Source organism: Neoarius graeffei, chromosome 11 (genome assembly GCF_027579695.1).
Source record: "Neoarius graeffei isolate fNeoGra1 chromosome 11, fNeoGra1.pri, whole genome shotgun sequence".
Taxonomy (NCBI): domain Eukaryota; kingdom Metazoa; phylum Chordata; class Actinopteri; order Siluriformes; family Ariidae; genus Neoarius; species Neoarius graeffei.
Genome location: NC_083579.1, coordinates 5,020,117 through 5,043,904, shown reverse-complemented (window position 1 = coordinate 5,043,904; position 23,788 = coordinate 5,020,117). Strand labels below are relative to the sequence as shown.

The following is a 23,788-nucleotide window of genomic DNA, read 5'->3' as shown; positions in this document are numbered from 1 at the left end:
ACTATACACAAATATACTGTTATAATAATGTGTACATTGTTATTATATAATGTTAATACACAATGTAATTAATACACACATGTTGGAATTTACTCTCCTACCCTACAAAACATATATTCTGACCTTTTAATTGCATTAATATTTTGTTTTGGGCCTGAGATATGGGCAGATCTCCATTTGGTGGCCATTTTGGACGCCATCTTGAATTTCTCAGAGAGCACAAGGGGGATTTCCGGGGACTTTTAGTATGTTATTCCTAAAGGTATTCTGAACATATTCTGAAATTTTCAGCTTGTTACTAATTTGTTCCGGGTATTGAGGTATTTCACTCACGTGACCAAGTCATGTGATGCTGCCATTTTGGACGGCACGGCTCGAATCAGTTTGAATGCGAGGAAGGCGACAAACGAAAAACATAAAAGAAAAAGGAGCGAGATGCAGAAAACACCTTCACTATCCAGCGACGTAGGGCATTTACAGGGCGAGCAGAGGGAGAGGTATTTGCAAAAATTGAGGTTAGCAGGCTTAGAGAACGACGTTTACCTGCTTCCACCAGGACTGTTCACTGACAGCTAAGATTTGTTCACATTTTCATTTACTTTCGGTCCTCAGGATAAACAAAATGTTATTAAATGTCACTGAAATAGCTTCTTAGTCTGTTGAGACATGGCCCGTTATAAGTTTTTCCTTTACTGTATTTACTAGTTTACTGAGCGCGCTCCGGGGCTGGCCGGGGCGGGCTAGCTAGCTAGCGCTCCGGGGCTGGCCAGGGCTAGCTAGCGCTCCGGGGCTGGCCAGGGCTAGCTAGCGCTCCGGGGCTGGCCGGCGCTAGCTAGCGCTCCGGGGCTGGCCGGCGCTAGCTAGCGCTCTGGGGCTAGCTAGCGCTCCGGGGCTGGCCGGCGCTAGCTAGCGCTCCGGGGCTGGCCGGCGCTAGCTAGCGCTCCGGGGCTAGCTGGCGCTCCGGGGCTGGCCGGCGCTAGCTAGCGCTCCGGGGCTGGCCGGCGCTAGCTAGCGCTCTGGGGCTAGCTAGCGCTCCGGGGCTGGCCGGCGCTAGCTAGCGCTCCGGGGCTGGCTGGCTCAGTAAACTAGTAAATACAGCAAAGGAAAAACTTGAGACTGAAAGGTTTTAACAGTCATCCAAATGTCTGAACGTAAACATTGCTACAGCAACATACTAGGTACTATGATGTTGACATTAGCTAGCTTGCCGTCCAAAATGGCGGACACCGGGGCGTCACGTGACCCTGTGACGTCAGGTGAAATACCTCAATAACCCTTTTACTCCTGGGCTAATTGAGTTTCTGGAGCATCACATTTGTGGGGTCGATTAAATGCTCAAAATGGCCAGAAAAATGTCTTGACTATATTTTCTATTCATTTTACAACTTATGGTGGTAAATAAAAGTGTGACTTTTCATGGAAAACACAAAATTGTCTGGGTGACCCCAAACTTTTGAACGGTAGTGTATAAAATAAGACAAATAAAGTGGAATGTTAAAGAGCGTGTATTCTTGTCCTGAGGTAATCATCTGAAGAGCTGCTTCTGCCACTGACTGAACTTCACGACCTGAGCGCGAGCCGCCTCTCTGCGCGCCGATTGGTTGGTCAGGTCTCTGTGCTCTGATTGGTCAGCGTGTAGTCAGGCGGTGCGTGGAAGCCGCGCCTGACTCAAATGACCAATCAGCGTCGACTCTGCCGTTCACGAGGCTGCCGGTTCTCTCCTCATTGAATGCCCCGAGTTGGACCAATCAGCGCTCGAGTCTGGTGCGCACGCTCCTCCTAATATGCAAAACGGCTACACGTCGGACCAATCAGCTGTTGAGGTTTGTACGCACGAGGTGTTTAAAGGGCCGGCGTCTGTGTCTGTATGCATGTCCACAGCACAGCGGGTCCTCCGTTAAAGACTCCGCGCAGGGTTTTGTGAAGTTTTAATAAGAGAAAAATTTCGCTTTCTCACCGTCATCGCTTTCTTTTAATCCAGATTCGAGCAGGAAGATGAAGCTGAAGAATAATAAGAAGGCAGGTAAGGAGGAGGAGGGACGCAAAGTATCACTAACACCTTTAATCTTTCATGTTTATTTACTAAATAACTATAGATATTATTTGTAACATGCAGACAATATAAACATTCACTACATACTGTATATTTATATTTCATATAATGAAGTAGACAGGAATGGTGATACCTGAATTAATGACACTTGTTGTTGTTGCTCAGATTTAACGATTAACAAAAACTTAACAGTTTTGTGTCTTTATATAAAGGTATATAATATCTCCTCGCCTGTGTGTGTTATTTATTAATATCTCAGATTGGTTTTATGTGGTTATAGATTAACTGAGTGAAACTTTGAGTGATCATCAGATCAAGGTCTTCTCTTTTCTTTCTTTTTTTAATTTGGATGTCACTCTGTGTGTAATTAAATACAAAAATAAATCTGAACAATAGGCAGAATATTTCTACAACCGTCTGGGCGGCACGGTGGTGTAGTGGTTAGTGCTGTCGCCTCACAGCAAGAAGGTCCGGGTTCGAGCCCCGTGGCCGGCGAGGGCCTTTCTGTGTGGAGTTTGCATGTTCTCCCCGTGTCCGTGTGGGTTTCCTCCGGGTGCTCCGGTTTCCCCCACAGTCCAAAGACATGCAGGTTAGGTTAACTGGTGACTCTAAATTGAGCGTAGGTGTGAATGTGAGTGTGAATGGTTGTCTGTGTCTATGTGTCAGCCCTGTGATGACCTGGCGACTTGTCCAGGGTGTACCCCGCCTTTCACCCGTAGTCAGCTGGGATAGGCTCCAGCTTGCCTGCGACCCTGTAGAAGGATAAAGCGGCTACAGATAATGAGATGAGATTTCTACAACCCTGAATCAGAAAAAGTTGAGACGAGATGGAGAAAGAAAGAAAGAAAGCAGTGATTTCTAAATGTACTTTGACTTGCGTTTCATTGCAAGCAGAATGAACCCAAGATATTTCATGTTCTGTTGGTCAACTTCATTTCATTTATTAAAGGGTGTATTCTGGACCAATTTCGTTTTTTTTTTTTAATATGAAAGAATGTCCCTTTACACACTCCTCCAGAAGGGTAATTTTGCACAAGGCCATCTGTCTACAGCAGAAAAAAATAAAATAAAACGCGTCTGGAAAAATCCCAAGGGAGTCTGGAGCCAGATTCGTGACGTTACACTACCGTTCAAAAGTTTGGGGTCACCCAGACAATTTTGTGTTTTCCATTAAAAGTCACACTTTTATTTACCACCATAAGTTGTAAAATGAATAGAAAATATAGTCGAGACATTTTTCTGGCCATTTTGAGGATTTAATCGACCCCACAAATGTGATGCTCCAGAAACTCAATCTGCTCAAAGGAAGGTCAGTTTTATAGCTTCTCTAAAGAGCTCAACTGTTTTCAGCTGTGCTAACATGATTGTACAAGGGTTTTCTAATCATCCATTAGCCTTCTGAGGCAATGAGCAAACACATTGTACCATTAGAACACTGGAGTGAGAGTTGCTGGAAATGGGCCTCTATACACCTATGGAGATATTGCACCAAAAACCAGACATTTGCAGCTAGAATAGTCATTTACCACATTAGCAATGTATAGAGTGGATTTCTGATTGGTTTAAAGTGATCTTCATTGAAAAGAACAGTGCTTTTCTTTCAAAAATAAGGACATTTCAAAGTGACCCCAAACTTTTGAACGGTAGTGTATGAAAATCTGTCCCTTTACATACTCGTCTAGAAGGGTAATTTTGCACAAGGCCATCTGTCTACAGCAGAAAAATAAAATAACAAAACGTATCTGGAAAAATCCCAAGGGAGTCTGGAGCCAGATTCGTGACGTTACCTGCGGAAGCACCAGCAGGCTGCGAGAGCTTTGCACGGTTTCAGTGCACAGCCTGTGTAGACCAAGCGCTCCCATTTCTCTCTTACTGACTACGTTTACATGCACGTCCAAATCGAGCTGCTGTTGGTAATCGAGCAAAGGGTCCCAGCAGGGGTGCCAGAGAAATCCAATCCTACATGCACAAGTGAAATCGGGCTATTGTGCAAGGTGCATTGTGCACCCGAGCCACACGTGGTGCTACACGCCCCATCGTGTTGGTACACTTCCGGTTGTCGTCATGAAGAAGAGCTATAGTGTTGCCAGATACTGCTGACGTATTCCAGCCCAAAATGTGTTCAAATCCGCTAAAATGCACTTAAAACACCCAATCTGGCAACACTAGCAGTTCCGTGTTCAAGCTGTTAGGCTTGCTCTAACAGACTATGGCTACAAACTGTCTGGCGCAGACCACTGTTTTGTAAGACAACTTATTTTGCACAATAATATTTTTCTAAAGTCCATTTTTTGCTTACAAAAAAATATTTTTTTTTTGCTTACAATTTAATTTGTATCTTAATAAACACACAAAGTTCAGTTGTTTTGTTTTTATTGACATTCTTCAGATGTTGTGTATATATGTGTGTGTGTATATGTGTGTGTGTGTGTGTGTGTGTGTATGTATATATGTATATATATATATGTATATATATATATATATATATATATATATATATATATATATATATATATATATATATATATATATATATATATATATATATACACACAAATACAATGACTTGTTTATGTACACAATTCACAGCTATGCAACAGCTGTACAGATGTATTTGGTGATACAGTAAGTGAGCTAAATTTTAAGTGCAAACAATGCCACAAAAAGAAAAGATTCATGCCGTTGTCATGATTCGTTGTCATGCCGACCGAGGCTGTTGTGTTTCCCGCTTGTGGTCTCGTCACTTCCGGAAGTAGCTCGACAACTAGCTCGATAGGGTTTACATGCGTAAAATAGCTCGGCAGAAATCGCATAAACTAGGTTGTGTAGCTCGATTCCGAGAAATCAAGTTCGGTTCAATTTCAGCCGAATTAAGGTGTATACATGGCATTTTGAACTTCGATTTCAGTCGAGCAACGGCAGAAATTCGATTCTCTCTATGTGCATGTAAACGTAGTGACTGTCCGGTCTTTTGGGAAACGATGAGTACTAATCCCATCAAGATTGGTGTTGCTACACCCTCCTACGATACATCTGTTAACCATTTTAATAATTACGCGAGAATGTTGAAGAAATTTGCAGAAAACTACCAGGTTGTTTTCTTATAAACAAACCAGCGCTGACGTAGGATTCAGAAGGAGGCGTCCCGCACGTGACGTCACGAAAATCAATATTTCCCGGGAAATCCAAATGCAAAATTTTCAGAGGCGGACCAATTCGCCTCAAATAACTTGATTTCAACTGAATTTTTCTGGTATTGCGCAAGGTAAAAAAAAATTGCAGAGAATGCAGAATGTTACAGATATCTGACCAAAGTTTAATATAAAATAGGAGAATTACATTGATCTTGCTCCTGAATTTACCCGTGATATGCCCTTTAATATCCATCCATTCCTGCGTTTCAGACCTGCAACACATTCCAAAAAAAGTTGGGACGGGGCAAGTTAGGGCGAATAATGACCGTAAAACTATTAAATAATGATGTGATTTGAAACAAGTGATGTCAACAGGTGACTAATCATGATTTGGGACAAAATCAGTATCCAGGAAAGGCCTAATCTTTGAGGAGCAAAGATGGGCTGAGGATCTTCAGTTTGTCAACAAGAAAATGATTGAAATGTTTAAAAAACAATGTTCTTCAAAGAAAGATAAGAAGCAGTTTAGATATTTCACCCTCTACGGTGCGTAATATCATTTAAATGATTCAAGGAACCTGGAGGAATTTCAGTGTGTCAAGGGCATAGGGCTCAAGCCTAATCTGAACCCCTGTGATCTCCGATCCCTCACTGCATCAAGAACCGTCATTCATCTATAGCTGATGGGCTTGGGATTACTTTGACAAACCTTTATCAAGCTACAACACAGAGTTACATCCACAAACACCAGTTAAAACTTTACTGTCCAAAAAGGAAGCCTTATGTTAACGGTGTCCAGAAGCGCTGTCGACTTCTATGGTCTTGGAGGCATCTGGGATGGACCATCACAGTGGAAACATGTATTGTGGTCAGACGAATCAGTACTCCAGGTGTTTTTTTGGAAGAAATGGACACTGTGCCTTACTTACACTTCTGCAGAAAAGTACACTGTGCTTTTGGAGCAACATATGCTGCCTTCAAGATGACAACTTTTCCAGGGAGATTTCAACAAGACAATGCAAAACCACATTCTGGACACATTACAGTGGCATAGCTGTGGAAGAAGAGGGTGTGTCCCCTCTGTCCCCAATAGAGAATGGGTGGAGAATTTAGAAATGAAAATTGACAGTGATGACCCCGTGCTGTTACACACCTTAAGACCTGTTTACAGGAAGAACGGGACAAAATGACACCTGAAACACTTCATCACTTTGTGTCTTCAGTCCATAAACATCTTTTAAGTGTTGTGAGAAGGAACGGAAACAGAAAATAGAGGAAAATTTGATTGGTTGGTTGTTTTCAAACATGCTGCTAGCGATGGACTTGTCATACTGAGTTTTATCTTTACGATGTTACAGTGTTTAAAATGGCGAGCGTGTGGATGGCCGATCTGAGTGTACAGAGCGATAGCACCAAGCCTGGGCATTAAAAGGTTCCGTGAATCATGCCATGAAATTCTAGACAATGGCAAATGCAGGATCCGTGCTCGCTGAAGTGAAGTGCTCGCTGTCATGTGCGACAGCTACTCTGTACTCTCGCACGATTCTGGGCACTGTGCACTCATTTTTACTGACCACACCCACTCAGGTCGGCAGGTACTGTAGTTCCTGCTAATATTGTGACGTTATGAGATCTACTAGGATTGAAATATGTAGGCTCACCTCGTATCAGATCAGTTGGCTTCTGAGAATGTGTTTTGGGAGTATGTGTAAATGATCACAATACCGGATCGAAATCTAATACCAGTATGAGTATTGTTGTAAATCTACTTATTAGAACATATTTATAAGGAAAAAATACTATTAGTGCATTTCAAACAATTAGAAAATCGTGAAAGTTTTTTTTTTTCATAACTTATTTCAAAAAGATAAACTTTCATGTTTTCTATATTCATTACGTGTAAAGTGAAATATTTCAAGCCTTTTTTTGTTTTAATTTTGATAATTATGGCTTATAGTTCATGAAAATCAGAAATCCAGTATCTCAAATTATTAGAATACTTCTTAAGATCAATCAAAAAAGGATTTACAATACAGAAATGTCCAATTTCTGAAAAGTATGTTCATTTATACACTCAGTACTTGGTTGTGGCTCCTTTACCATGAATTACTGCATCAGTGGGGCGTGGTGTGGAGGCGATCAGCCCGTGGCATTGTTGAGGTCTTACTGAAGCCCAGGTTGCTTTGATGTTGGCCTTCAGCTCGCCTGTATTTTTGGGTCGGGTGTTTCTCATCTTCCTCTTGACAACAGCCCATAGCTTCTGTCTGGGGTTCAGGTCACGCGAGTTGGCTGGCCAATCAAGCACAGTAATACCATGGACAGGAAACCATTTGGTTTTATTTTGTCACTGTGGGCAGGTGCTAAGTCCTGCTGGAAAAGGAAATCAGCATCTCCATAAAGTCCGTCAGCAGATGGAAGCATGAAGTGCTCTAAAATCTCCTGCATTGACTTTGGACTTGATAAAACACAGTGGACCAACACCAGCAGATGACATGGCACCCCAAATCATCACCGACTGCGGAAACTTCACACTGGACTTCAAACCCCTTAGATTCTGTGCCTCTCCACTCTTCCTCCAGACTCTAGGACCTCGATTTGCAAATGAAACACAAAATTTACTGAAAAGAGGACTTTGGACCACCTGAGCAACAGTCCAGTTCTTTCTCTCCTTAGCCCAGCTGAGACACTTTTGATGTTGTCTCTGGTTCAGGAGTGGCTTGATATTAGGACTGTGACAGTTGTAGCCCCTTTCCTGAAGACGTCTGTGTGTGGTGGCTCTTCATGCGCTGACACCAGCCTTGGTCCACTCCTTGTGAAGCTCTCCTAAGTTCTTGAATCGACTTTCCTTGACAATCCTCTCAAGGCTGCACTCATCCCTGTTGCTTGTGCACCTTTTCCAGCCAGCCTTTTTCAGCAATGACCTTCTGTGGCTTACCCTTCTTGTGGAGGGTGTCGATGATCATCTTCTGGACAACTGTCAAGGCAGCAGTCTTCCTCATGATTGTAGTTGCGTGTACTGAATTATATTGAAAGATACATGGTATTTATACTGTTTTACTTTGCACCGTAGGTCATAATTATCAAAATTAAAGTAGAAAAATGCTTGAAACATTTTAGTTCATGTGTACTGAATCTAGAAATATTAAACTTTTTTTCTTAAATAACTGATGGAAAATATCCAACTTTTTCATGATATTCTAATTGTCTGAGATGCACTCGTGCAAGTGTAAAGTTCAGTAGTATGAGTGTTCTCTGTGATTTTGTCTACTGGACTTGTATACATGAAGAATGAACTTGGAGTAATATACTTCACCACACTGATGAAATTGCAACTGCATAATGGCGAGGTTATTTCAGGTCATCTGGTTTAGGTCTAGCTTGAACTTTGCTTCTCTTCATCCTTGTCTGAATACAGCCACGTCTGTCATCTTGTGTAACACTGCTTGCATCATCAAGTGACCTTTATACTGTATACATATTTCACATTCATTTATTAAATGCCAGAACTGAGGATCTTTCTCCCTTCAACTTTTCTACTCTTCAGCCTTCTCAGCTATTAAATCATGCAGTAAACCAAAAGAAGGTCAAAGAGACTTCCAGATGCTTCTGACCTTAGAAAAACAAGTTAGAAAATCATCACACTGTTTGAGGACTTAACAGTGAGGCAGATTTTGTAGAAGTGAGTCTGAGCAGAAACTCCATCCATCCATTATCTGTAGCCGCTTTATCCTTCTACAGGGTCACAGGCAAGCTGGAGCCTATCCCAGCTGACTGTGGGCGAGAGGCGGGGTACACCCTGAACAAGTCACCAGGTCATCACAGGGCTGACACATAGACACAGACAACCATTCACACTCACATTCACACCTACGCTCAATTTAGAGCCACCAATTAGCCTAACCTGCATGTCTTTGGACTGTGGGGGAAACCGGAGCACCCGGAGGAAATCCACACAGACACGGGGAGAACATGCAAACTCCACACAGAAAGGCCCTTGTTGACCGCTGGGCTTGAACCCAGGACCTTCTTGCTGTGAGGCAACAGTGTGAACCACTATACCACCGTGCCACCTGAGCAGAAACTCATCATACAAACAGTCAGCATAAAGGTAAGTTTATTAACTGGTGTTTGGCTCCATGAGTGGCTCAGTGGTTAAGGATCTGGGTTCAAATCCCCTTGACCCCCTCTGCTCCAGGGAACCGATTTTAGGAATGTTATGATTTCTGCAAGGACTCCATTGCAGTGCATCAAGCCCGATTTCACAGCTTTCGGCACCCTGATGGGGTTGAGAGAACGGGTGACTCAGGAGGCAGGCGTGAAAGAGAGTGGTGTTAACTTATTTTTGAGGATTACTTCCCACTCAGCTTTTCAGCACAGGCTTCTGGACTGTAATATTCTTACATTTAAACAGAATACCTTTTTCTTTTCAGCATGCTCTCATACGGATTAATTACATACAGGGGATGCTCAGGGACAGATCTAGACCAATGCACATGCATCGGTCAGAAATATATGTGCACCATTTGACATTGGGGCGGCACGGTGGTATAGTGGTTAGCGCTGTCGCCTCACAGCAAGAAGGTCCTGGTTCAAGCCCCGTGGCCGGCGAGGGCCTTTCTGTGCAGAGTTTGCATGTTCTCCCTGTGTCCGCGTGGGTTTCCTCCGGGTGCTCCGGTTTCCCCCACAGTCCAAAGACATGCAGGTTAGGTTAACTGGTGACTCTAAATTGAGCGTAGGTGTGAATGTGAGTGTGAATGGTTGTCTGTGTCTATGTGTCAGCCCTGTGATGACCTGGCGACTTGTCCAGGGTGTACCCTGCCTTTCGCCCATAGTCAGCTGGGATAGGCTCCAGCTCGCCTGCAACCCTGTAGGACAGGATAAAGTGACTAGAGATAATGAGATGACATTTGGCATCGGTCATGGGGTGTTTGTTTACTTTACTGCTAGCTGGCTACATGGGCTATAGCCACGCTCAACCAACAGACCAATGGTTCAGGATCCGACCACCTGTGCTCAGCAGTGATGCTTACCTGACCTAATTTCCTGTATTCCCACGACGCTTTGTATAGTGTGACCTGACACAAAGAATCTAGGTCAAACCAATAAAATGCTTCAGAAAGAGGCCGAAATTTGAAATTTGCCGTGGTCATAGCAGGCCGTGCCTGGGCTATTTTGGAAGGTGTCGGGGAGCTGCCTGTGAAGTTTGGCAGGGCTAGGACTTTTGGTGGCCAAGTTATGAATTTTTAAATCACTGCGTGCGCGTGTGGCTGGAGCCAGGGCTCATATTATTTTCATCAAGCCACGCTTGCACGGTGCTTTGGGGGCGAATAGCGGGCCGAGCCATGGTTGTAGTGGGCCATGGCTGCCCTCTTCGGAAAGGGCTTGGCGTGCTCTACGCCCCGGTGAAAATTCATATCAATCTGATAAAATTTGTGAAAATATTTCTGTAAATGTGCATCTGTCAGATTCTTGGGGTAGATCTGTCCCTGATGCTTATTAAATTAATTAAATCACTCATTCCTTTCTCCAGTTACAAAGTGCTGCTAAACTACGCCTCCTGCTGCCATGAGGATGCTTGAAAACGCTCCCTGCATCTTTAAAGGAACAGTCCACCGTATTTCCATAATGAAATATGCTCTTATCTGAATTGAGACGAGCTGCTCCGTACCTATCCAAGCTTTGCGCGACCTCCCAGTCAGTCAGACGCAGTCAGACGCGCTGTCACTCCTGTTAGCAATGTACTGTAGCTAGGCTCAGTATGGCCAACGGTATTTTTTGGGGCTGTAGTTAGATGCGACCAAACTCTTCCGCGTTTTTCCTGTTTACATAGGTTTATATGACCAGTGATATGAAACAAGTTCAGTTACACAAATTGAAACGTAGCGATTTTCTATGCTATGGAAAGTCCGCACTATAATGACAGGCGTACTAACACCTTCTGCGCGCTTCGGCAGCGCATTGATACGGAGCTCAGATATCAATGCGCTGCCGAAGCGCGCAGAAGGTGTTAGTACGCCTGTCATTATAGTGCGGACTTTCCATAGCATAGAAAATCGCTACGTTTCAATTTGTGTAACTGAACTTGTTTCATATCACTGGTCATATAAACCTATGTAAACAGGAAAAACGCGGAAGAGTTTGGTCGCATCTAACTACAGCCCCAAAAAATACCATTGGCCATACTGAGCCTAGCTACATTGCTAACAGGAGTGACCGCGCGTCTGACTGCGTCTGACTGACTGGGAGGTCGCGCAAAGCTCGGATAGGTACGGAGCAGCTCGTCTCAATTCAGATAAGAGCATATTTCATTATGGAAATACGGTGGACTGTTCCTTTAAGACGTTTATCTGAACACGTGCACCTAAACACACGAGGAAAAAAAAGCTTGTTTTGTGTGGCTGTGTATATAAATCCAGGATGAAGAACCTATTAGGTTCAATAAGTAGAATGTTTTCTTGTAGATTTAAATTTTGTTTGGAAAGAACTGATTGTTTTGTTTTCTCCATTGGAAGATCTGTAGACTGGACCATGCATCAGTCTTACGTCTTTTCCATCGAGGCAGTTTGAGCGCCAGTCGGGAGTCGAATCTCCAACCAGTTTTTTATGTTTCAACCACTAAAGGACTGGCAAAACTGGTTCCAACGCTTTTCTGATCTAGAATCAAGAACTGCTTATGTCAGGGGCTAGGGACTGGATGATCATAAACAACAGGTCCAGCTAAAACTTTGTGACCACCATTTAAAAGAAAAGACCGATTGTATCATCTCGTCTGTCTAATCCTGTAGTCCACTGTGGTTTTTGTTGTGCTTGACACTAGCACTGTTGAGAAATGGGAGATGTGTACAGTGACTTCATGATGTGGGTCTGTGGAAAAGCAAACCGGTTTTTAGAAGGTTTGCAAGTTGAACCAACTCTGAACCAGCGCGAGCATCTAGTCCACATTGGTTGAAAGGGGGTATCTGAGGGGATGCTTAAAGGTTTCCCTATTCGAACCCTTAACTATCCAATAGCTCTTTAGGAACCCTTGAAGAACCTTCATTGAAGAACGTACTGTCTGACCTTCATAACATTACATTACATTACCGGCATTTAGCAGGTGCTCTTATCCAGAGCAACGGACAACATACCTAGAGCAGCCTGTGGAGCAGGTGGTGGTTAGGTGCCTTGCTCAAGGGATCTTGTTGGTCCAGTGAATCAAACCAGTGACCTTTTGGTCCCAAAGCTGCTTCTCTCACCATTAGGCCATGGCATCCCTTCTTATAAACAGTAAACCTACAAAGCTTCCAAGATTCAACTGCTGAGGAACCACTGTTCATGTCTGACCCCTCTTTCCCTGTCCTGCTTCCCCCAGCATTCCCTTGGTTTGGTCTGGATATCGGAGGCTCTCTGGTGAAGCTGGTGTACTTCGAGCCAAATGACATGACGACAGAGGAGGAAGAGGAGCTGGGAAGATTACAGACAATCTGCTCATACCTCAGATCCAACACGCTGTACAGGAAGTGCGCAGCCCAGGACATTCAGCTGGAGCTACGTGACCTGAGCGTGTGTGGACAAGTCGGAACGCTGCACTTCATTCGCTTCCAAACAGCCGATGTCCCGCCATTCCTCACTGCTGTGCAAGAGAAAACGACCAGCAAACTCCACAGGATGATCTGCGCCACCGGGGGCGGGGCATACAAGTTTGAGAACGACTTCAGGATGGTGAGATGAAAAGATGATCTATGATATTCACATATGTCCGTTGGTGTTCTAGCGTGTTTGTCTGTGTCACTGTCTGTCTGTAGATGTTGGGTGTGGAGTTGGAGAAGCTGGATGAGTTGGACTGCCTGATCCGCGGATTGCTCTATTTGGACTCGGTTGGGTTTAACGGAAAACCGGAGTGTTATTATTTTGAGAACCCGACCGATACGCAACACTGTGTGAAGCAGCCATGTTGTTTGGAGAACCCATTCCCCATGCTGCTGGTCAACATCGGGTCGGGGGTCAGCGTCCTCGCCGTTTACTCCGAGAAGAAATACAAACGCATCACTGGTACCAGGTTAGTTAGCAAAAAAAAAAGTTTTCATGATTATTTGCATGGGCGGCACGGTGGTGTAGTGGTTAGCACTATCGCCTCACAGCAAGAAGGTCCGGGTTCGAGCCCCGTGGCCGGCGAGGGCCTTTCTATGTGGAGTTTGCATGTTCTCCCTGTGTCTGCGTGGGTTTCCTCCGGGTGTTCCGGTTTCCCCCACAGTCCAAAGACATGCAGGTTAGGCTAACTGGTGACTCTAAATTGAGCGTAGGTGTGAATGTGAGTGTGAATGGTTGTCTGTGTCTATGTGTCAGCCCTGTGATGACCTGGCGACTTGTCCAGGGTGTACCCCGCCTTTCACCCGTACTCAGCTGGGATAGGCTCCAGCTCGCCTGTGACCCTGTAGAACAGGATAAAGCGGCTAGAGATAATGAGATGAAGCTTTGTTTTGTTTTTTAATTCTTGCTGATGTCTGAGTATCTGCTGCTCATTAATTTCCTGATAAGTTCCCACCCTTTATTTCTTGTTGTTAATTACCAGTAATGGGTTTGTGTTCCAGTCTGGGCGGGGGGACGTTTCTGGGTCTGTGCTGTTTGCTGACGGGCTGCGAGACGTTTGAGGAAGCGTTGGAGATGGCAAGTAAAGGAGACAGCAACAATGTAGACAAACTGGTGAAGGATATTTACGGAGGAGATTATCAACGCTTCAGCCTGCAGGGCTCCACTGTGGCATCCAGGTGTGTGAGTGTGAGAGAGAGAGAGAGAGAGAGAGAGATTATGGCAAATGTGTTATAGCAATTTTATGTTATTATTAATTATAACGTGTGTGATTACACTCTTTTAATATGAAATAGTTTTAAAAGTTTGTGTGTGTGTGTGTGTGTGTAGTTTTGGACACATGATGAGTAAGGAGAAAAGGGACAGCATCTCGAAAGAAGACCTGGCCAGAGCCACACTGCTCACCATCACCAACAACATCGGCTCCATCGCACGCATGTGTGCCGTCAACGAGGTGTGTACGGGGGTGTGTGTGTGTGTGTGGGGTTATTGAACATCACAAAAATGTGTTTAAACGACTCTCTGTATTCTCTACATTGCACACCTTATTTAATAATTTCATGTACCGTACTGTGCAAAAGTCTTAGCCCCCTATATTTCTTTTCATACAAACTTTATAGATTTCTGTTTTATAACTTCTGCATTATCGAGTCAAAACGTGACAAAAATATTTTAGAGTTCCAAAAGTTTTTTTTTTTTTTTTTTCCCCAGCACAAAATTAAACGTTACAGGAAAAAAGGTTGTTTGTATCTGAGCAGCATATTCCATAGGCAAGGCAAGTTTATTTCTATAGCGCATTTCATACACGGTGGCAGTTCAATGTGCTTTACAGAGGTAAAAGCAAAACAGTAAACAATAGAAAATAAAATTACATAAAATAAAGGGGGAGGAAGAGAGAAAAAAATAATAAGAATTAAACGATAGTAGAAATACAATAATAAAATGAAGTAAAAGTTCAGTAAAAACGGCAGAATAAAATGGAATAACAGTTAAGTAAAGTGTAAAACATGCAAAGACTGTAAAAGTTAAGTAAAGTTTAAAACGTAAAGATGACGATATTTATCAGTTAGCAGAAAGCATCTGAGAACAGCTTGGTCTTTAGTCTAGATTTGAAGCTGCCAACAGCAGGAGCGTTTTTAATGTCCTCTGGCAGTTGGTTCCATAGCTGTACTGCAGAGGAGCTAAAAGCTGCTTCACCACACTTTGTTTTAACAACAGGTTTACCAGTACATTTTGCTGCTGCGATCTGGTAGATCTGATTGGGTTAGGCCGCTGCAACATATCAGAGAGGTAATTGGGCCCTGTACCATTTAGAGATTTGTACACCAGCAGCAATGCCTTAAAGTCAGTTCTGTAGCTTACTGGAAGCCAGTGAAGGGACCTTAGAATTGGAGTAATGTGCTCTGTTCTTTTTGTTCGTGTGAGAACCCTCGCCGCTGCATTTTGAACCAGCTGAAGTCGTTTGATGGTCTTTTTTGGCAGGCCTGTGAAAAGGCCATTGCAGTAATCAACCCTACTAGAGATGAAGGCATGTATGTTTTTCCAGATCATTTTTTGACATAAGTCCTCTTAGTTTGGAAATGTTTTTTAGGTGATAAAATGCCGATTTAGTGATTGCTTTCATGTGACTGTCAAAGTTTAGCTCGCTGTCAATGAAAACACCAAGATTTTTAACCATGTCTTTTGTTTTAATCCCCTTTGTGTCAAGAATAGTGGTAATCCTGAGTCTTTCATCTTTTTTCCCAAATAGAATTATTTCTGTTTTATCTGTGTTCAGCTGAAGAAAATTTTGTGACATCCAGTTGTTGATTTGGTCGATACACTGGTAGAGACATTCAAGGGGGGCATAATCATTAGGTGATAGAGCAAAATAAATTTGGGTGTCATCCGCATAGCAGTGATACAAAATTGAGTTGTAATAAGAGAGCACTTTTCAGATTAAAAAAGAAAACATAATGAAGGCTACCTTTTTTTCTGCAAAATGAAGAAGCGAGTGTGACGGTCAAAGTGTCCAGAAGAACCGTGGCTGGTTCTGTAAGACGCTCAGTAAAACCTACAGATCATTTCCACATAAAACTGCACTCACTGGACCTGAGATGGATTTTTTTTTTAAAGCAAAAAAAAAATTTCATCTCACACCAAATATTGATTTTGTTATTTTGATTTATTATGGCTTTCTGCTTACGGTTTTTATAGTATTTTTTTTTTCAATGTTGAAACATTATTTCATTATTTTTAAGCCATTTTTGGTCGACAGCATTTCTTTACATGTGCTTAAGACTTTTGGACAGAACTGAACATCAACATTTCAACCATTTTCAACAATGAGTTTTTCATTAAATGGCAGAAAAATTATATAAAACACAAACATGTATATGAATTCTTATCTAACTGCAAGATTTTTTTTTTTAATTATAAAATTTGTCTGTTTTTGGATTCGTGTCTTTTTCTGGTCGCACCATCTGACTCAGCGTTGTACCACTTTTTTTTTTTTTTTTTTAATTAAACAGACATCTACTTGGACCCCCATATAAATCTTTGTGCTTGAAATAAGTTATATGGAAAATTACAAAATTAAAAAAAAAAAAGATAGTTATGATAAACACATTTGAATGGTTTTCTTGCAGTCGTCTCACCTGACACGGTAAACTGAACCAGACTAGTCATGACACGAAAATGACCGGTGTTTTTATTTAAACATTTTGTGTAAAATCGTCTGCAATGTTTAAAGGAATCAGAATTTATAGAAACATATTTTTTGATGAGTTGAATAATTTTAGCGCTGTCCTATTTTGCGACATTTTATGGAGGTGAGTCAAGCCAGACTATTTTATTTTAGGTTTTATGTGATTAAATGAGCCTTTTTTAATAGCGGTGAATGTGAAGCTCCATACTTAAGAGAATATGGTAAAGTATCGGCCTGATTTTTGATGGCTTTTGTGATCGGAGAACTCGACCATAATGCAAGGTGACGTATCTCATAAACACTTGACCACCAGACAATGAAATCTGTATCTTTAGTTCCATAAGATAGATGGGTTTTTATCCAGTGCTTATTTTTAAAGGGAACTGAAGGCAAATTTTTCATTATAAAAATTCTATTTATCTCATTTTATTAAATATCGGAATGCATTTTTGATCGCTATTTTGTCGCTGCTATAGCAAGTTATGAGTGTTTGAAATATGCTCTGTAATGTATCAGTCCGTATGTCAAAGCAATGGGCGTAAACGAGATTCGTTGAGACCTGTGCGAGACATCGTAGGACGGAAGTAAAACGTACAGCGGAAATCAAAGCAACCAACATCTGCCAACGTTGTCAAAAGACGCGCACGCCCTCTTTCGAATGCTGATGTAATTAAGCTGGAAGTTTTGTTTGTTTTGATAGCAATCAGGAAAGTTTGAAAAAAGTAGGCAGTAATCGTCATTTAAACTCGTTTTTGTGCAATACTTCGTTTGGAAAACAGTTTTAAAAATGGCGGCACTGACACCTGGCTGACACTTCACATTTTGAAGTCTCGCACAAGTCTCGTGAAGATCGCGCGGATAAGCGACGCCTGCCGTGGACCAAACGAACTAAATTCAACATGGATAAAAACCGAACAGGCCGATAAGTATAATATTTAATTGCAATTAGTTGTCAATACGAGTCACGATATAAGGTTACTAAAACCGAAAACGTAATTGAATAACATGTTAAGAAATAAAGCAAGTTTAAAATTGACTTCAGTTCTCCTTTTAATTTGCTTTTTATTTTTAAAAAATAATGTGGGATTATTTACTAATGCTGGAGCAACCCTCGGCATTAAGAACAATAGCGGAGAGTCTGACGGGTGCAGATGTGTTTTATTCCTCTTGAACACGAGTATAGCATCGAACACCAGACATCAAACACCAAGCACCGTGACAAGAAAACAAAGCGAAAATAATTAACGTAGCATACTTGTAAACAAATACAGTTTTGCAGAGTGATGTTTACAGACTCTGCTCTGAACGTTACACACCTCACTCCACTCAACCGAGGGTCCAAACGTGTCCCATTAGCCTCTGCGCTCAAAGTCTCATCCTAAACCACAGTTCAACCAATGCACCGAATATAAGCAGCGCACACATGAACGACATATTCAGCAAAGCTTTATAACACACCGCGCTAAACCTCCGACTGCAGCACATGGGGAAGATAAACACCGCAGTGAGAGTCTGTTAGAGAACAAATACAGCTTCCTGGGCTGACCGCTCCGCCCACAACATGAATAATTAATGACTAACAGCTCTGATCGCCACTTACGCACACAAACCTTACACTCATTGGGAGCTCCGCTTTTAAACAGTGACCAAATATATTATACACTCCCTGGCCACTTTATTAGGAACACCCATCCTTCCACCTGCTGTTTGATGTCAGTCCCTTGACAGCATAAAATCACGCAGGTATAAATCAAGAGCTTCAGTTAATGTTCGTACATCAAACTGGGAAAAATTGTGATCTCACAGTGAAGTGTGACTTTCTTTCACTGTGGTACGGGTGCTGGTTTGAGTATTTCAGAACCTGCTGATCTCCTTCCTGGGGTTTTCACACAAACAGTCTCTAGAGTTTATACAGAATGGTGCGAAAAACAAAAAACACTGAGTGAGTGAGCGATAGTTCTGTACCCTTATAAAAAAGTTTATTCAAGTGTGCTTCTAGTGTACTTTTTTTTTTAAACTAAAAATAAGAGTATGCTTTCAGTTTACTTTTTATTTTACTTATCAGAGATATACTTGGGGGCGGCACGGTGGTGTAGTGGTTAGCGCTGTCGCCTCACAGCAAGAAGGTCCGGGTTCGAGCCCCGTGGCCGGCGAGGGCCTTTCTGTGCGGAGTTTGCATGTTCTCCCCGTGTCCGCGTGGGTTTCCTCCGGGTGCTCCGGTTTCCCCCACAGTCCAAAGACATGCAGGTTAGGTTAACTGGTGACTCTAAATTGAGCGTAGGTGTGAATGTGAGTGTGAATGGTTGTCTGTGTCTATGTGTCAGCCCTGTGATGACCTGGCGACTTGTCCAGGGTGAACCCCGCCTTTCGCCCGTAGTCAGCTGGGATAGGCTCCAGCTTGCCTGCGACCCTGTAGAACAGGATAAAGCGGCTACAGATAATGAGATGAGATGAGAATATGTTCTTATTTTGTGAATTCTTACCTTTATAACTTGATTGTAACTTCAAGTACAAAACACTTAAGTTGTCTCCTGGTAGTGTGCATGAGGTAAGGGTTCGGGCTCGAAAACTAATAGTATACCTAGAAGGGTAATTGCAGTAAACTTCAAAACTAAAAAGTGGACTAGATGTATATAACCAGTAACTAATACTATATTTCCAATAAGCTAGAAAGTATAATTTTATAAACTAAAACGTGGACTAGAAGTATAAAACAAGTAAACTCATAGTATATTTCCAGTATACTATGAAGTATGCTTTTGTAAACTAAAGAGTGGACTACAAGTCTAGAGCTAGTAAACTATTAGTATATAATGGCCCTTTTCCACTACCCTTTTTCAGCTCGCTTCAGCTCACTTCAGCCCGACACGGCTCGCGTTTCGACTATCTAAGAACAGCACGACTCAGCTCGCTTCAGCCCTGCTCAGCCCCCAAAACTCGCACGGTTTTGGAGTGGGGCTGAAGCGAGCCAAACCGAGCCGAGTGAGGCTGGGGGCGTGAGCAGACACTCCCCTGTGCACTGATTGGTGAGGAGGAGTGTCCTCACACGCCCACACACGCCCCGCGAGCACGCTGGGATCTGTAAACACCGTAAACCCGGAAGAAGGAGAATTACGAGAATTATGAAGCCTTATGCGCCTCGCCTCATCTATACGCTCTTGCCAGTATCTGTTGGCGTTGTCGGCGACAACAAGCCACAGCACCAAGACCAGCAACACTAACGACTCCATGTCCTCCATGTTTATTGTTTACTATCCGGGTCGTGAGACTACCGCTTAAAAGGTCACTGATGTCACTGTTTGCGCCACCTAACGACATCACCTGACGTCCACCCACTTTCGCTAACTCCACCCAATGTGTCCACCCACTTCCAGCCAGCACGGTTCAGCGCGGTTGTAGTCGAAATGCAACTCCAACAGCCCCGCTCAGCCCGACTCAGCCCAACTCAGCACGGCTCAGCCCAACTCAGCCACGTTGGTAGTGGAAAAGCGGCATAAGTTTACTTGTGGTATACTTGCAGTACATAATAAAAAATCCTAGTTGTATACTCAAAGTTTACTTCTCTTAGACTTAAAGTATACTTTTTATAAACTAAAAGTGGGCCAATTTAGTCCCAAGAAGTATTGATTAGTTTATGTACAAGTATAGTGTAAGTACATTGATATCAGTATACTTGGTACACAAAAGTGTACTTAAGGAAATATAATTTAACTTTATTTAAGTATACTTCTTTTTGATAAGGGTACCATAGATGGAAACAAACACCTTGTTGATAAGAGAGATCAGAGGAAAATGGACAGATTTGTGGTTCAAGCCCCCCAGGAAGGATATAGTAACTCATATAATCACTCTTTACATCTGTGGTGAGCAGAAAAGCATCTCAGCATGCAACAGGAGAAAGAAGAGCACATTTGGGTTCCACTCCTTAGAATCACGAGTGTGTATTAGTTCGAGTTTAATCTGCATGTGGGGTCTGACAGTTGCACCACCTGATGGTTTTTAGACTTTGAGAAGCAAAAATGAAAATTTTATTTTGACGCACGGAAATTAGTCTCACATAAAGTAAATTACTGTAGATGAATGTGATTTACATGCGTGTGTTGTGTATTTATGAAGTTATTGTACAGGGAAATTTGGAATTCGACGTGTTTTTGGTTATCTACATTAGCGTCCAGTCTGAAAGTAAAGAACTTGTGTATGTTGAATGTGTAAGTATTTGTGTAAAATGTGTTGAATCGTGTTAAGTCACTGATGTTTGCTTGTACATGTGTTCAGTAGGAATGTGAACATTTATTAGCTTACTGAGCTACGCATTTATCTCGCTTAATACAGTGTAAACCGTTATAAAATGTTAAAACTGATCTGATGGTTTCACACAAGAAAAATACTTTTTTTAATTTTTTATTTTATTAGCTTCACCATCAATCCTAAAATTAACAAAATAAGTAAAAAAAAATCTTTACAAGTTAAAGAAGGGAGAAAAAAATAGATATATGTATGGCAGGGTAACTGCAACAGCGTTCACCGATTGCTGTGGGTCCAAGGTATTTTATAATAATAATAATAATAATAATAATTAAATACTATATAATATATATCTTGAAATATCTTTGATTATGTGACATTGTAAAGAAAAATCGCTTTTAATTGAGTGTAATGTTCTTCCAGAGCCTGTATCTAAGGTTCAGGGAATATAAAGAATTTTTGTTTTTATTTATTTTTAACAGAAAATCGACAGGGTGGTGTTTGTCGGGAATTTCTTGCGGATCAACACGCTGTCGATGAAGCTGCTCGCCCACGCCATGGACTTCTGGTCACAAGGGCAACTGAAGGCTCTTTTCCTCGAGCACGAGGTAAAAATGTCTCACTCGTCTTACGTAAAATGTCCTAGAATACGACTTTTGGAAAGACAGCCATTTTGTAAAGTTCTGCATGTCGTTAGAAATCGGAATGTCCTTTAGGAGGCACTGTCACATGACCCACACCAGAATTTAGTGAGTTACAGCGTAGCAGAGTCATTGATGTCCGAGTATACATAGCAAAAGTTAGCTTGCGCTGCTAATCTGCTAGCGAAGCTAATGCATAGCTTGGCATGTATAGGACGCATATCAACCAGCCAGGTTTTAATGGAAATATTAGAAATATTAAAATATAGCAGTATTTTAAAGAAGCCGTGCGCTGCTGCATGCAATTTGGCTGCTAGCTTTTCTCATCAGAAATGGAACACTGGATGGACAGGCCACGCCCACAACAAACCTGTCAATGTGGTGTGAGCAGCATATTTATTATTGATAATGCTGGATATATGGTGTCAAAAGGGGCGGAGCTTAAGTGACATTTGATCAAGCTTTCTAAATATGACATCATAATATACTGATATACTGAGTGATGTGTGTGTGTGTGTGTGTGTGTGTGTGTAGGGATACTTCGGAGCAGTCGGTGCTTTCCTTGAGCTCTTAAAGTCGTCCGAGGACCCTGAGACACGCCTCGCGTCTCTGCCTGATGTAAACATGTAAACTTTACACCTTTTATTAATGTAAGATAAAGATGCATTTTTTAAAAATCACTAACTCACTCGGACTGAGTGAGAATTTTGACACAGTGTTTTTGTAACCTGTATAAAGGGTGTGTTTATTGTTGAGGAAGAAAAAAAAATTTTTTTTTAAATGTATTTTTAAGGACACTACAGATGACCATGTTTATAAAAAAACATAAAGATCACATTGTATCACCATGTGTGCCGTTTATCGCCGATATTCGTGCAATTTACAACAAAATGTATGCAAATGAGGCTTTGTTTTTCATTAAATTTCACTGCGTAAAATTGTATACTTGATCAAACAAAACAAAAAATGTCTAGAATTAATGTCACTGAAGATTTTAACAATTTAAATTATTTTGTCATTTTTCAGTATAATATCTAATATTAAATCCATAAATTTTTGGACAATATTTTGATCAGTTTTAGTTCATCTACAAACTGAAGTTTTTGCTCTTGAATATTTGTGGGGGGGAGTGGGCGGAGCTTAAAACCTTCAAAAGTTTGGAAAGTGTGGTGGACAAGAACAAAATAAATTGTAAAAAAAAATTTCAATAAATTTTTTTTTTCCTATGGTTTAAGAGAAAACATGTTTAGACATGGAAAAAAATCTGAAAACATCTTTTGAATTACTTCATGTACAAATGAGACGTCCACTGTGTATCTTTTAGTTTTATAAATTTGAATATTTAAAAAATATATATATAATATAAACTCTGAAACTTTATGTACAGAATCTGAAAGTGAAGCTTGTAATATGATTTTTTTTTTTATTCCTGTTTGTTTTTTCCCTTTTAAAAAGGTGTACTGTAAATGCTGTATACTTTCCATGACATAATCAGGAAGTTATTTTCTCACCAAATGTATTTTTATTTTTTGTAATGTAAGATTGTAAATTATTTGACGAGGATTTTTTCAGCTTTTTTGAAGTGAAAACTGGAGGAATAAAATATCACTTTTAGGAAGAAATATATTTGCAAGTCTTGCTGTTCATATCTGTGTTTTTGTCTCATTATCTGTAGCCGCTTTATCCTGTTCTACAGGGTCGCAGGCGAGCTGGATCCTATCCCAGCTGACTACGGGCGAAAGGCGGGGTACACCCTGGACAAGTCGCCAGGTCATCACAGGGCTGACACATAGGCCAAGTTTACATTAGACCGTATCTGTCTCGTTTTCTTCGCGGATGCACTGTCCGTTTACATTAAAACGCCGGGAAACGGGAATCCGCCAGCGTCCACGCTGAGCTCTAGCTGGCGTCTCATTGGACAATGTCACTGTGACATCCACCTTCCTGATTCGCTGGCGTTGGTCATGTGACGCAACTGCTGAAAAACAGCGCGGACTTCCGCCTTGTATCACCTTTCATTAAAGAGTATAAAAGTGTGAAAATACTGCAAATACTGATGCAAATACTGCCCATTGTGTAGTTATGATTGTCTTTAGGCTCGCCATCCTTCCACTTGCAAGTGGTAAGTGACGCGCATGCCCGACATGCACTGAGATCACACACACAGCGGCTCAGTCCCGAATCACTGCTCGTGCACTTCACTCGCGCGCTCTGTGAGCTGCGCAGGGCCGGAGTGCGCACCCTCCAGAGGGAACTCGCTGTTCAGGGCGGAGTGATTTGGAGCACAGGATGCCTGCGGAGCCGAGCGTATCCGTGTATTGGCGTTGCTGTGTGCAGGTGAATCGTGTATTGGCGTTGCTGTGTGCACACTAATCGTTTTAAAAATGTTAATCTGATGATCCGCTGATACGGTCTAATGTAAACCCCACCATAGACACAGACAACCATTCACATTCACACC

The 23,788-nt window shown here is 42.0% G+C and overlaps 1 protein-coding gene across 1 annotated transcript; it reads left to right on the top strand.

Moving 5' to 3' along the window:
- The first annotated feature begins 1,970 nt into the window (after positions 1–1,970).
- On the top strand, positions 1,971–21,957 carry LOC132894693 (pantothenate kinase 1-like). The gene is made up of 7 exons (XM_060934835.1): positions 1,971–2,023; positions 12,539–12,888; positions 12,972–13,225; positions 13,758–13,934; positions 14,086–14,209; positions 21,169–21,294; positions 21,862–21,957. The coding sequence occupies exons 1-7, from the start codon at positions 1,996–1,998 to the stop codon at positions 21,955–21,957; spliced, it is 1,155 nt and encodes a 384-aa protein (XP_060790818.1). The 5' UTR covers positions 1,971–1,995.
- The last annotated feature ends 1,831 nt before the right edge of the window (positions 21,958–23,788 follow it).